The 13,668-nt window shown below is 43.3% G+C and overlaps 1 protein-coding gene across 1 annotated transcript in view; it reads right to left on the bottom strand.

Annotated features, from left to right (window-relative positions):
- Positions 1-5,641: 5,641 nt before the first annotated feature.
- LOC137308904 (uncharacterized) overlaps positions 5,642-13,668 on the bottom strand; it is a 28,681-nt gene continuing 20,654 nt past the window's right edge. The window contains exons 7-9 of the mRNA XM_067977347.1: positions 12,870-12,913; positions 8,078-8,115; positions 5,642-6,298 (exon numbers count right to left, since the gene is read on the bottom strand). Coding sequence (XP_067833448.1) covers positions 6,161-6,298; positions 8,078-8,115; positions 12,870-12,913 — 220 coding nt within the window. The 3' untranslated portion in view covers positions 5,642-6,160. The remainder of the gene's footprint in view (positions 6,299-8,077; positions 8,116-12,869; positions 12,914-13,668) is intronic.

Below are 13,668 nucleotides of genomic sequence, written 5' to 3'. Positions count from 1 at the left end.
TGCCTGGGCCCTGAGCTCTGGAATTCCCTCCCTAAACCTCTCCACCTCTCTCTCTCCTCCTTTAAGACGCTCCTTAAAACCTCCCTCTTTGGCCAAGCTTTTGGTCACCTGTCCTGATATCTGCTTCTGTGGCTCGGTCTCAAATCTTTATTTGCCCTCCTGAGAAGCACCTTGAAGCATTTTGTTCTACGCTAAAGGCACGACAAGATGCAAGTTGTTGTTACCTGACGATTCTTATACCTGACAGGTCCCAAGCTCTCCTCCTTTAATGCGCTCCTTGAAGCCTACTTCTGACCCAATATCTCCTTATGTGACTCGGGTTCGTATTCTACTTGCTAATCGTTCCTGTGAAGTTTAAAGGGGCGAAATAAATGCAATTTTTTGTTGTATCCATCCATCCATCTATCTATCTCTCTCGCTATCTATCTATCTATCTATCTAACTACCTGTCTGTCTGACTGTGTTTCTGTCTATCTATCTATCTATCTATCTATCTATCTATCTATCTATCTATCTATCTAACTACCTGTCTGTCTGACTGTGTTTCTGTCTATCTATCTATCTATCTATCTATCTATCTATCTATCTATCTATCTATCTATCTATCTATCTATCTATCTATCTGTCTGTCTGACTGTGTTTCTGTCTATCTTAATATCTATCTACCTATCTATCTATATATCTATCTGTCTGTCTGACTGTGTTTCTGTCTATCTAAATATCTATCTACCTATCTATCTATCTATCTCCTCATCTCTCTTACCATCTACCTCCCCATCTACCCTACTGTAACGTTATTGGTGGAGAACCGCAATTCACTGCAGCCCGTTTCCCTGACGTAAAATGAGCGATAGACCTTCTAATGTCTCGTCGCGATCTGCCCCCTCCCCCCAGGCTGTTTTGGAATTTCAGACGTTCTTTTGGCACCGACGACTTTTTCTCGTTCAATGCACTCACCTGAAGCAGGTGTCAGGCTCCTTAATTATGACCAGTCCCTGGAATGCCTCTCCCGCTCCCACCAAGAAATATCCGTTTGGTCAGCTCACAGCCGGGCATTTTACGCCTTTCCCAATTGGCTTGCTGGTGGCATTTAAATGAGGCTCAAAGCTAAATATGGCTCGGGCCTCAAACCAGCACGTGGAGCAATCGCTACATCGGCTTTGTTCCAATTTTGGACGCGACAAAATTCTCGGCCTTTGTTTCTTTTCAACCCGATCATTCCTCAACCGGAAATGAGAGTCCCAACTGTCCATGCCCCGGAGAGTGACTTCATCAGCCTTTCAACCTCGGCAAGCAGATGCGTCGGCAAGCTCGTGAGAAACAGAAGGCCATGGGTTATATTTTCGTCTTCACGTTTTGAGCAATCAGTGTGGCCTGGATAAAGGGCAGGAAAGTGACTCTGGCGGGGAGGATCCCAAACCTCTTACAGAAGGCGCCCGATTTCGAAATTAATCGAAGGAAAGTTCTATAAGAGACCAGCGAATTCTTTGCACTGCACCAGGTGATGCGACATGCCCAGGCGATACAGACAAAAAATAATCCCTGGCTTTTCTGCTCAGTATTTTTAAGCTGCTGGATTTGCCACTCTGCCTCCATAATTTCTCTCTCCAGTCCTCCATAGAACATAAAGTCAGACCTCTTAATTATTTTAAATCATTCAATACATTTATTAAACAAAGAACAAGCGAATCTTTACTGTAAAATGTACTCCAGCTCCTCCATAAGGAAAGGAATAACAGGTCATGATCTTTATACTAAACTTTAGTAAACACTATGACATATGTAACTCGTTGCCTTCTTAGATAGGCATCTACATTTACCTGACTAACTGCGAAGTCATATCAGCCATATCCTCTGATCGCTTCATTTTAACCCCTTCGATTAGTTGCCAAACCTTGTTCGAAATTTATATTACTCACAAAGTTACAGGCTGTCTTATCGATAGCTGAAACAATCAGAAAGGAAAGCAATGCAAAGAAAATTGGACTGGGGTTGATAACAGGCAGCCGATCCACTTCCCGGACCAGGCTGAACATTACCCTCATCGTGTTTTGAGTCGGATTTAAAGGGGTAGCTACCAGACCAAAACAAGACAAAAGGTATATCGCTTTTGTCACTATGGTTCATATTCCTGGTAGGATACCAAGGACAAAACCTCTCTGGAGTCCATCGAGAGATGAATGTTCTCATGTAAGGTGTGTAGATTTCTCTATAACGATAGTTGGATGGGCCGAGTTTCCTCCTTCATCTATACTTATCTATGTGGCCTTTTTGATATTCACGTTTTGTTTCAATTCATCGTTTTAAATTTTTTTAAAATGCAGCCATAATATTTTTCGGCGTTTGTACGATGCGTCCATAATAACACATGTTATGGGCTAAGACGCCTCAAAGCTTTATTTGTTGCAATTTTCTTTTGTGTTTTAATGTGGAAAAACGTTCGAAGGCGCGTTAGCGAAGTGCAATCAGACAAAAATAGAAGCCTAGTGATTTTTGGAAGTGTGATTAAAAATTTGGTCAAAGTGCTGGGCTTTAAGCAGGATCTTACAGGAAGTGGAAAGGCGGATGGGATTAGTCAGGGAATTCTAGGATGTGGGGTCCAGGCGGCTGAAGAAACAATAACTGATGTTGGGCAGAACGGAATAGGGGCTGCGTAAGCGGCCTCAGTTGGAGGAACGCGGAGTTCTCGGGAGGTTGTGGCGCTGGAGTATAGGAAAAGGCGAGGCCATGAGGGAATTTTAACCCAAGGATGAGAGTTTTACATTGGAGGTTTTGGGGAACCGGGAGTCAATTTCGGCAGGAATCGGCCGCCAGTTAAACATCCCGACCGAGCACAAGAGTTTTGGGCAATTGGGACTTGGTGCAGGATACGGTAGAGGTCGCACAGTTGCTGAAATTTGCGGAGGATGGAGGAAGGGTGAAACCTGACATTGACCAATGCAACAGGAGTGGTCATTTCTCTTTGGGATTTAATTGAACCTCGGTCCATTATTGTGACTCACCCTTTGTCTTTCAAGCAGTACTGTGTGTCAGTTCTCTCTGGGATTTAATTGAACCTCGGTCCATTATTGGGACTCACCCTATATCTTTCAATCAGTACTGTGTGTCAATTCTCTCTGGGATTTAATTGAACCTCGGTACATAATTGGGGCTCACCCTATATCTTTCAATCAGTACTGTGTGTCAATTCTCTCTGGGATTTAATTGAACCTCGGTCCATTATTGGGACTCACTCTGTATCTTTCAATTATTACTGTGTCAGTTCTCTCTGGGATTTAACTGAACCTCGGCCAGTGTTGGGACTCACCCTGTATCTTTCAATCAGTCCTGTGTGTCAGTTCTCTCTGGGATTTACTTGAACCTCGGTCCATTATTGGGACTCACCCTGTATCTTTCAATCAGTACTCTGTGTCAGTTCTCTCTGTGATTTAGTTGAATCTCGGTCCATTATTGGGACTCACCCTGTATCTTTCAATCAGTACTGTGTGTCAGTTCTCTCTGTGATTTAATTGAATCTCGGTCCAGTGTTGGGACTCACCCTGTGTCTTTCAATCAGCCCTGTGTGTGTCAGTTCTCTCTGGGAGCTAACTGAACCTCGGTCCATTATTGGGACTCACCCTGTATCGTTCAACTGTGATTGCCCTTGTACAAATCCGAAGCAAATAGAATTATGCAAACAAATGGATAGTAGCTCGTCCGTGGAATTTCTTGTAAGGATTCTGCACTTTTTCCAGATCTTCGTCAATAATAGTCGGGAGGATCACGGTAAAGTAATCCAATTTTATGTTAGTTCTTTGGTATATTTGGTTTTTGATATTTTAGTGAAAAGAAAAAAAAAACTATATCGAGATCAGACTTTGAACCCGACCTGACGTTCGGATAGATTGCAAAATAAGTCCTGAAGAGAATTAAATCACTCAATCAGTGGTTCACAATTGCATGTGTCACCCGCAGATCAGAGCTGGTGCTTGTGTTGATGGCAGGAAAGGGTGGGAGTGCTAGCTACTTGTTTGCGGCTGACACTATTGCGTACAGTCTCTCGATGTCTCGCTCTCTGTCTCTCTCTTTCCGCCGCTCGCTCTCTCTTTCTCTCTCTGTCTCTGTTTCACTCACACTCAGAGTAGCACAGAAGAATATTTCAATCGGATTTCTCTGCTTGAACCCCGAACCAAAATTACGTATAAGATTAATGAGGCTACAAAATGAACTGATACAAAAGTGAGAACTGGCTGGGTCCAATAGCATTAGTGAGTTCAAATAGTCTTCAAACGCACAGTCAAATATGAAGATTAGTTCAGATAAAGAAAGAAAGACTTGCAGTTAAATAGCGCCTTACACGACCTTAGGACGTCTGAAAGAAGCAGGGATGTCTTACTGCAGTTATACAGGGCCTTGGTGAGACCACACCTGGAGTATTGTGTGCAGTTTTTGTCTCCTTACCTAAGAAAGGATATATTTGCCATAGAGGGAGTGCAACGAAGGTTCACCAGACTGATTCCTGGGATGACAGGACTGTCGTATGAGGAGAGATTGGGTCGACTCGGCCGGAATTCACTCGATTGTAGATGAATGAGAGGGAGAGCTCAGTGAATTATATACAATTCTGAGAGGGCTAGACAGACTGGATGCAGAGAGGATGTTTCCCCTGGGTGGGGTGTCCAGAACGAGGGGTCACATTCTCAGGAAACTGGGTAGGATATTTAGGACAGAGATGAGGAGAAATTTCTTCATTCAGAGGGTGGCGAACCTGTGGAATTCTCTCCCACAAAAGGCTGTGGAGGCCAAGTCACTGAATATATTTAAGAAGGAGCTGGATAGATTTCTAGACACAAAAGGCCTCATGGGGAGAGAGCGGGAAGATGATATTGAGATAGAGGATCAGCCACGATCATATTGAATGGTGGGGCAGGCTCGAAGGGCCGAATGGCCTGCTCCTGCTGCTAGTTTCTATGTTTCTATGTGAGTAAGTTGAGATGTGCTCTAGTGTTATTTGTCTCTCCCAATCCTTTATGCCCCATGTTTCTCCTTTCTAATGTTTCATCCAGGTGTCCTGCTCCATCGCGTCACTACTTAACTTCTCCAAAAGGACATGGGTCCCAGCTCGGTTGGGGTGCAACCCGTCCATCTTGAACAGATCCCCCCTGCCCCAGAACTGGTCCTAATTCCCCAGGAATTCGAAGCCCTCCTTCCTGCCCCATTTTTCCACAACCTGTCTTATTGTAATATTCATCAACTCACCGGTGAAAGGCACTGGGAGTAATCCGGAGATTACTACCTTTTGAGGTTCTCATTTTTAAATTCCTTCCTAGCTCCTGAAACTGACCTCAACCCTTTTCCTGCCGATATAATTGATTCCGACATGAACCACGACGTCTGTCTGTTCCCATTCCCCCTCAAAATGTTCCGCCACTTCGGTTACAGCCCAGGCAAAGTCTGGGTAAGTGATTCCCCAACCTTATGTCCCAAGGCAGAGAGAATCTGGCTAAGGCTCTATGACCGTTGTATGCCCATTCGCAACTAGTTCAGGAGTCCTACCGGCACATTTTCCTTCATAACCTATGTAATATTGGTCAGCAGGTAATGGTCAGCAATAAAAGTAAGTTTTGTGAATTAACGTCTGAGTCGTGGAGGGTCCAGAGCATTTCATTTTTCTGAACTTTCAAAATAAAATATTTATTTTATAATAACGCTGGCAGCTTAAATTTCGTTATGGGTGGACAATGTGATACTGCCTGCTTTGCATCCCCGCCCAAACGAACGGCACCTCATTCAGTTCTCACGTGGCAATGACGAACTGTTCTCTTGATTCCAGCGTTAATGAAAACAAACTCCAGCATCTTGTATTTGCAGCCTTCCAGTACAGTCGCTTTTTTTTTTCAAAAAGAAATGAAGTATTGATGGAACTGATTATCGGGCCTATAGCGGGCGGCCGATGCGATACCGCCTGTTTTCCCCTACTGCCCGATGAATTCCTACCCCACATGTCCGAGTACCGGCGGTAAAACTCTTTTAATATTTAGTTTGCAGAAACATAAGCTGCAAAAGCGGCAACCGTATCTTGCTGAGACAAAAAATGACTGATTTGCCCGACAGATTTAATTATGGCGGGGTTTTAGTCAGACAATGCTCTGCACTCTAGCAGCGCCATCTACTTCAGTCTTTACTGCTCTTGAAATGTAACGAAATAAGGCTTTTTATGCAGTCCTCTTGGGGTGAGCTGCATGTCGTTCAAAAATTCAGTGCTATGGTTGGCATAGTAGGCACTTCCCTCTTCTTCTTGCCTTGAGTGTTCCAGATCCTGGAATTAAACAAAAGTCATCTCTATGATTTCCTACACCGGTCGTCTGTACTCATAGCACACTGTGTGAGTTTGCGAGTGAGAGAAAGAGAGAGTAAAAGAGAGAGATTGTATCAAAGATAGCTAGAAAGAGAGGTTCTGCACGTAAGGCAGGGTAGAGAGCGTGTGAGAGGGAACGTGTGTGTGCTGTGTGTGTGTCTGAGACGGAGACATTGAGACAGCGTGTGTATCTGTGTATATGTGTGAGAGAGCGGAAAGAGAGCATGTGTGCATGCGAGAGAGAGGGGAAGATGGGGAAGAAGAGAATGTGTGAGCGAGAAAGAAGAGAGTGAGTATGTGTAAAAGAGTGTTTGTGATCGAGAGTGAGATTGTGTTTATGGCGAGTGTGCTGACTTGTCCAAAAGGAGTTAAAGCTAATACCAGGAAGAACGGAAAACGATTTGCTGGGAAAGACGGAATTAAGGGGTGTTATTACGTATATTATAAAATTCATCTTTACAAAGGTAATAAAGGTGGAATTTGAATGCCAATGATCCATTAACTGTTAGTTAAGTTCTACTTTGGAATTGTTTGCTACCCTGCAAAGTTTTAACTTACAGTAAAGGTGAAGCTCCACACTACACAACTCCAGCAATACCTTGATGCATTTCAATGAATCAGAGGCGTGAAAATCACAGCGATGGGCAGTCCTGAATGTCACCCAGTTTCTCCGGCTTGAATTTGTTGGTGTACAGACCTTGGGGGCAGGGCAGGAGTAGGCTGACCAGGACGCCCCATGTTGGAATACTCTGCCCAACATGTCTAAGTGTTAATTGAAGAATTGGCTACATGAATGAGGCGATGAGAGTAAAAAAAGCGCGAGGTATGTTGTGAAAAGTGCGGCCCTTGTAAAAAAAATCATTAACATTCACATGTATCTTCTAAATTATGATTGGATGGTTCGCATTCCATTTTAAAAAATGGCTTCTTTCAAATTTCAACTCCAGCTTCTATTCGCCGGTATCATGTTTATTATAGCGTGACTGTTGCAAACTCGTTTTAAAATTTACTGACATTTTGCCCAAGCATATGCGCAATTGAAGTGTCAGCTGTTGTCCAGTGGATAACACTCTTGCCTCTGAGTCAGGAGGTTTTGGGTTAAAATCCCACTCCAAAGACTTGCACACGAAATCAAGACTGACGCTCCCAATGCAGTACTGAGGGAGTGCTACAAAACAGAGGTGCTGTCTTTCGGATGAGAGATCAAACTGAGGCCCGGACTTCCCTCTCACTATCCCATGGCGCTATTCTGAAGAACAGCAGGGGGGAGTTCTCACTGATGTCCTGGGGCCAATATTTATCCCTCAACCAACATCACTAAAAAAAAAATCAAATTATCTTGTCGTTATCTCATTGCTGTTTGTGGGATCTTGCTGTGCGCAAATTGGCTGCCCCCGTTTCCTACAATGCAACAGTGACGACACTTCAAAAGCACTTAACTAGCTGTAAAATACTCTGGGGCGTCCTGAGGTCGTGAAAGGGGCTATATGAATGCTAGTCTATCTTTCTGAAGTAACTGTTTGAACTTCCGCTTTGAGGATACTGGTAAGTTTCACAATCACTGAAGGGGTGGCTTTTAAGAGCACTATTGAATCTTTTTAATTAAGGAAGTGGAACAGGTACAAAGTGCAACGTCTCACCCTAGAGATCGATCTCAAAGTGTAAAGACAGGTGTGTTTCACTTGATTATTACAGTATGACTCTTTGGTAACGGGAGAGAAGGATTACAGTCAGACTTACTTGTGAGGACATAAAACCACGTCTCGTGCCCACTGCAGCTGTGTAGGAAAGGAGATGAACAATTTGTAAACATGGACAGAATTAATGGTGAGAAGCGAGCACAGGTGCAACTTTCTTTTTGGCTTGGCTCCGGAATGTTGCAGAACAGAAGTGATGATTGGTTAATAAAACAGTGGGACACGTTTGAACGGAAAAAAAAAAACCTTAGATCACGAATTAACTATACAATGTAATGAAACCCGTGAGAAAGATCTTGCAATCGTAGAAATCCCGTTACTTCACCTAACCTGCCCCGTGGGAACGGACTAGGCACGGGTTCGAAGCTCGCTTTATATCCCACCCAATTTTATGCTCCATTTGGGCGGGAGGGTAATTTTAACTTATGACAACAGTGTCAAAATCGACAGATTCGATTAAACTTATACAGAATGACCGTATAAGTTTAATCTCCATTGAAGGTCGGCTGTTTTACACAATCTCCAAAAGTTAAAATTAAGCCCAGTGGAGCGTAGAATATGTGGTGGTACAAACCGTGCGTCGGACCCGAAACCGCCTCCTTCTGGCAGAGCAGATTCGGTTCACACTTCTCTCCCTCTTTCTCTCTCTGGGGGTAATATTAACTTTGAGCCACGGTGTAAAATGGAATTCAATGAGAAGGAAAATTGGTGGACAGGGTGTAAAATGGGCGCCCATTTTATACCTGGATTGTTTATATTTTCTCAAATTCTAATCCCACCGCCTCATTTCGCTGTCCCAATCAATTGCCATCGTTTACCATTTTCCCTATTCTTATCCCAAATGCACGATTTCTGATCCCATAATTGCAGGATTAATGTCCTTGTTGAACTCGTGGCTTTCCGTGACCTGCATCCACTTACTTTGACTTGGCATGTACTCGATTTAATGTCTTAACCCACCGCACCTAATATGGGATATCAATCTGTCCGTCTTATTTCCTTCATTATCTTCTTAAAATCCTGCCTTCCTGAAATCAACAATGTTTGAATTCCCTTTATCTGTTGAAAGACATTTCAAACTTTGTCAAATAGCTCGATGCAATCTCGAGGAACAGCACCTCATCTTTCGATGAGGCACTTTACAGCCTTCCGACCTGGGAATTCCCTGGATCGCACACTCCCAGCCGCTGCGAGCACGGTAGGGTAAGTGGGTGGCCACCCGACAGGGTAGGAAGAGTCAGGCAGTGCAGGAATCCTCCGACAGTGTGCCGCAAACTAATTGTTTTTCAGTATTGATTGCTGGTGAGGGTGATGACACCTCGAAGCAGTGCAGCCTGGAACTTGGCACCGTGGGTCAAAGGAATGTACAGGGGAGCACAGCAAAATATACGTATGCAGTTGTTGCCAGGGATTCGATTGTCAGGGGCACAGACAGTCGATCCCGCAACCATCCACGTGAGTCCCGCATGGTGTGTTGCCTTCCTGGTGCCAGGGTAAAGGACATCATTGAGAGGGGGCGGAACATTTTGAGGGGGAAAGGGAACAGCCAGAAGTCGTGTTCAACGTGGTGACATAGGAAGGAAAAGTGTTGAGGTCAGAGTTTCAGAACCTAGGGAGGAAGTTCAAAAGCAGAAGCTCAAAAGGTAGCAATCTCGAGATAACTACCAATGCCACGCACTAATGATTACAGCAATAGTAGGATAAGACAGATTAATGCATAGCTGGAGAAATAGTGCAAGAGGGTGGACTTCAGATTCCTGGGACATTGGGACCAGTTCTCGGGCAGAAGGGATCTGTTCAACATGGATGGGTTGCACCTCAACACAGCTGGGACCAATGTCTTCACGGGGAGGTTAACCAGTTCTGTGGAGGAGGCTTTAAACTAATTTGGCTGAGGAATGGGCACCAGGATAAAACATTAGAGAGGAGAGGCACGAAGCACAGAGAACTGGGAGAGACAAATAGCACTAGAGTAAAGTATAGTTCAGAAATAGAAGGGATCAGACAGCGGGCAACTGCGAGATTCAAAGATTGGATACTTGATATTCCTGGCTACAAGGTATTTAGGAAATATAGGGAAGGAATGAATGAAGGATGGAGGATGGAGGGATGGCGGTATTGATCAAAGAAACTATAATAGCACTGGAAAGGGATGATGTAGTTGAGGGGTCAAAGACAGAATCTATTTGGTTAGAATTAAGGAACAATAGAGGAGCTATTACACTACTGGGTGTATACCATAGGCCACCAAATAGTGGGAAGGAGATAGAGGAGAACATTTTCAAGACAATTACAGAAAGATGCAAGAACTGTAGAGTAGTGATAATGGGAGACATCAATTATTCCAATATAGACTGGGACAGTAACAGTGTAAGGATCAAAGAGGTGGAGGAGTTCCTGAAATATATTCAAGAAAAGTTTCTTGATCAGTGCGTTTCCTGGCCAACAAGGAAGGAAGCAGTGTTGTATCTAGTTTTGGGGAATGAAGTGGGCCAGGTGGAGCATGTTTCAGTGGGGGAGCAATTGGTGAACAGTGATCATAATATTATTAGATTTAGAGTACTTAAGAACAAGGACAGGGAACAATTAAGTGTAAAAATACTTAATTGGAGGAAGGCTAATTTCAGTGAGTTAAAAAGGGATCTTGGCCTGGTGGATTGGAATCAAAAATTGGTAATTGGCAAAACAGAAATTGAACAGTGGGAGGCCTCCAAGGAAGGGGGTGGTGCGGGTACAGAGTAGTTACATTCCTACAATGGGGGAAAGGAGGGGCATCCAAAGTTAGAGCTCCCCGGAGGACTAAAGGTATAGAGATTTAAATGAAACAGAAAAGGAGGTTTATGACAAATGTAAGGTTCATAATACAGTCGAGAACCAGGCTGAATACAGACCGAACAGAGAAGATCTAAAAAAAAGGAAATAAGAGAGGCTATGAGAGAGCATGCGCATATATTAGCGGCTAATACAAAATGGAACCCAAAATTTGTTACAAACATGTAAACAGTAAAATGTTAGTGAAAGGAAAGGTTAGACCGATTGGGACAAAATAAGAGATTTTCCTGTGGAGGCCGAGGGCATGGCTGAATTATTGAATTAATGCTTCACATCGGTCTTCACGAGAGAAGAGGATGCTGCCAATGTAGCAGTAAAGGGTTAGGTAGTGGCAATATTGGCTAAGATAAAAATAGATAAAGAGGAGGAACTTAAAAGATTGGCAGTACTCAAAGTAGAAATATCACCCGGCCCAGATGGGATGCATCCCAGGTTACTGAGGGAAGTAAGGGTGGAAATATTCGAAACTCTGGGCAAAATCATCCAACACTCCTGAGATATGGGGCCGGTGCCAGAGGACTGGAGGATTGTTAATGTTACACCCCTGTTCAAGAAAGAGGAGAAAGATAAATCAGGCAAATACAGGGCAGTCAGCCTAAATTCGGTGGTGGAGAAATTTCACTGACAATAATCTGGTACAAAATTAATTGGGACTTGAAAAAGTATAGGCTAATAACTGAAAGTCAGCACGGATTTATTAAAGGGTAATCATGTTTGATTAACGTGATTGAGTTTTTTGATAAAGTAACAGAAAGGGTTGATGAGGGTAGTGCGGTTGATATTGTGTACATGCACTTTCAAAAGGCATTTGATAAAGTACGATACAATAGACTTTTTAGCAAAATTAAAGCCCATGGGATTAAAGGGACAATCGCAGCGTGGATATCAAATTGACTAAGGGACAGAAAGCAGAGAATAGTCGTGAACGGTTGTTTTCTGAATGGAGGGAAGTTTACAGTGGTGTTCCCCAGTGGTCAGTATTAGGATCACTGCTCTGTTTGATATACATTAATGACCTGAGCTTGGGCATACAGGGCATAATTTCAAAGATTGCAGATGACACAGAACTCGGAAATGTAGTAAACAATGTGAAGGATAGTAACAGACTTCAGGAGGACATAGACAGACTGGTGAAATGGGCAGACACATGGCAGACGAAATTTAACGCAGAGAAGTGTGAAGTGATGTATTTGGCTAGGAAGAATGAGGAAAGACAATATAAACTAAATAGTACAATTTTAAAGGGAGTGCAGGAACAGAAAGACCTGGGGTTTATGCACTTTTGTATATTTGAAGGTGGCAGGATAAGTTGAGAATGCTGGTATAAAGAATATGGGATCCTGGGCTTTATTAATAGAGGCATAGAGTACAAAAGCAAGGAAGTTATGCTAAACCTTTGTAAAACACTGGTTAGGCCTCAGCCGGAGTATTGTGTTCAATTCTGGAAACCACACTTTAGGAAGGGTGTGAAGGCCTTAGAGAGGGTGGAGAGGAGATTTACTAGAATGGTACCAGGGATGGGGGACTCCAGTTATGTGGAGAGACTGGAGAATCTGGGATTGTTCTCCTTAGAGCAGAGAAGGTTAAGGAGAGATTTAATGGAGGTTTTCAAAATCATGTAAGGTTTTGACAGATTAAATAAGGAGAAACTGTTTCCAGTGGCAGGATGGTCGGTAACCAGAGGACACGGATTTAAGGTGATCAGCAAAAGAGCCAGGGGGGAGATGAGGAAACATTTTTTTACACAGCGAGATTTTCTGATCTGGAATTCACTGCCTGAAAGGGCGGTGGAAGCAGATTCAATAATAACTTTCAAAAGGGAATTGGATAAATACTTGAAAGAACAAAAAATTGCATTGCTGTGGGGAATGGGACTAATTGGATAGCTCTTTCAAAGAGCCGGCACAGGCTCAATGGGTCGAATGGCCTTCCCCTGTGCTGTACCTAGCATGAAATTTAACAGAGGTTTGTAAAATTAACATTACACTTAATAATAAACTTACATGGAGTATTGATGTTGTCATCAAATGTGGTCCAAAGATTAGCACTAAATTAAAAAAAAATAACGCATCATTTAGCAAATAACAGATTTACTTTGTAAGTTTCACAAACGTAGATTGAAAGCGATATAACCAACAAACCGAATTCAAAGATTCTTATATGTGATCATTCTCAAAGAAGCTCCACAGCACCCTGATATCTACGCATTGGTTACTTCAAATGTCTTCATGAATCAATAAGAACGGAATTGTTGCACAGAATTTTACAATTTTCCAAAGTAATTGGTTTATTTAAATTTCCAGTGGCATGAAAATAAAACTAAAATAATTTCTATCTAATTTATACTGTAGGTTGATCAAATCTTGGGGGCCGAGCTTGTATAGATACTGGTAAACATGTGGGCCTTGATACTTAACCCCCTCAACCACCAAACCCCGCCCCGCCCTCACGACGGCCAGGAGAGTGTCGGGGAGGGGGGAGGGAGCAAGCGTTAAAAAATGTGATTTGCGGAACTTGACCACAACCCCCCGATTACTAGCCGGCCGCCATTTTTACAGCCATTAATATGGGGTGCCCGTGTGACTTGCCGTGGAGAGGCAGAACATAAGTACATAAGAAATAGGAGCAGGAGTAGTCCATACAGCCCCTCGAGCCCGCTCCGCCATTCAATAAGATCGTGGCTGATCTTCGACCTCAACTCCACTTTCCCGCCCAATCCCCATATCCCTTGATTCCCCTCGAGTCCAAAAATCTATCGATTTCATCCTTGAATTTACTCAAGGACTGAGCATCCACTGCCCT

The sequence above is a fragment of the Heptranchias perlo genome, unplaced genomic scaffold (assembly GCF_035084215.1).
Source record: "Heptranchias perlo isolate sHepPer1 unplaced genomic scaffold, sHepPer1.hap1 HAP1_SCAFFOLD_143, whole genome shotgun sequence".
Lineage (NCBI taxonomy): Eukaryota > Metazoa > Chordata > Chondrichthyes > Hexanchiformes > Hexanchidae > Heptranchias > Heptranchias perlo.
Note: the sequence above shows the minus strand (reverse complement) of the source record. Positions and strands in the feature narration are given on the sequence as shown.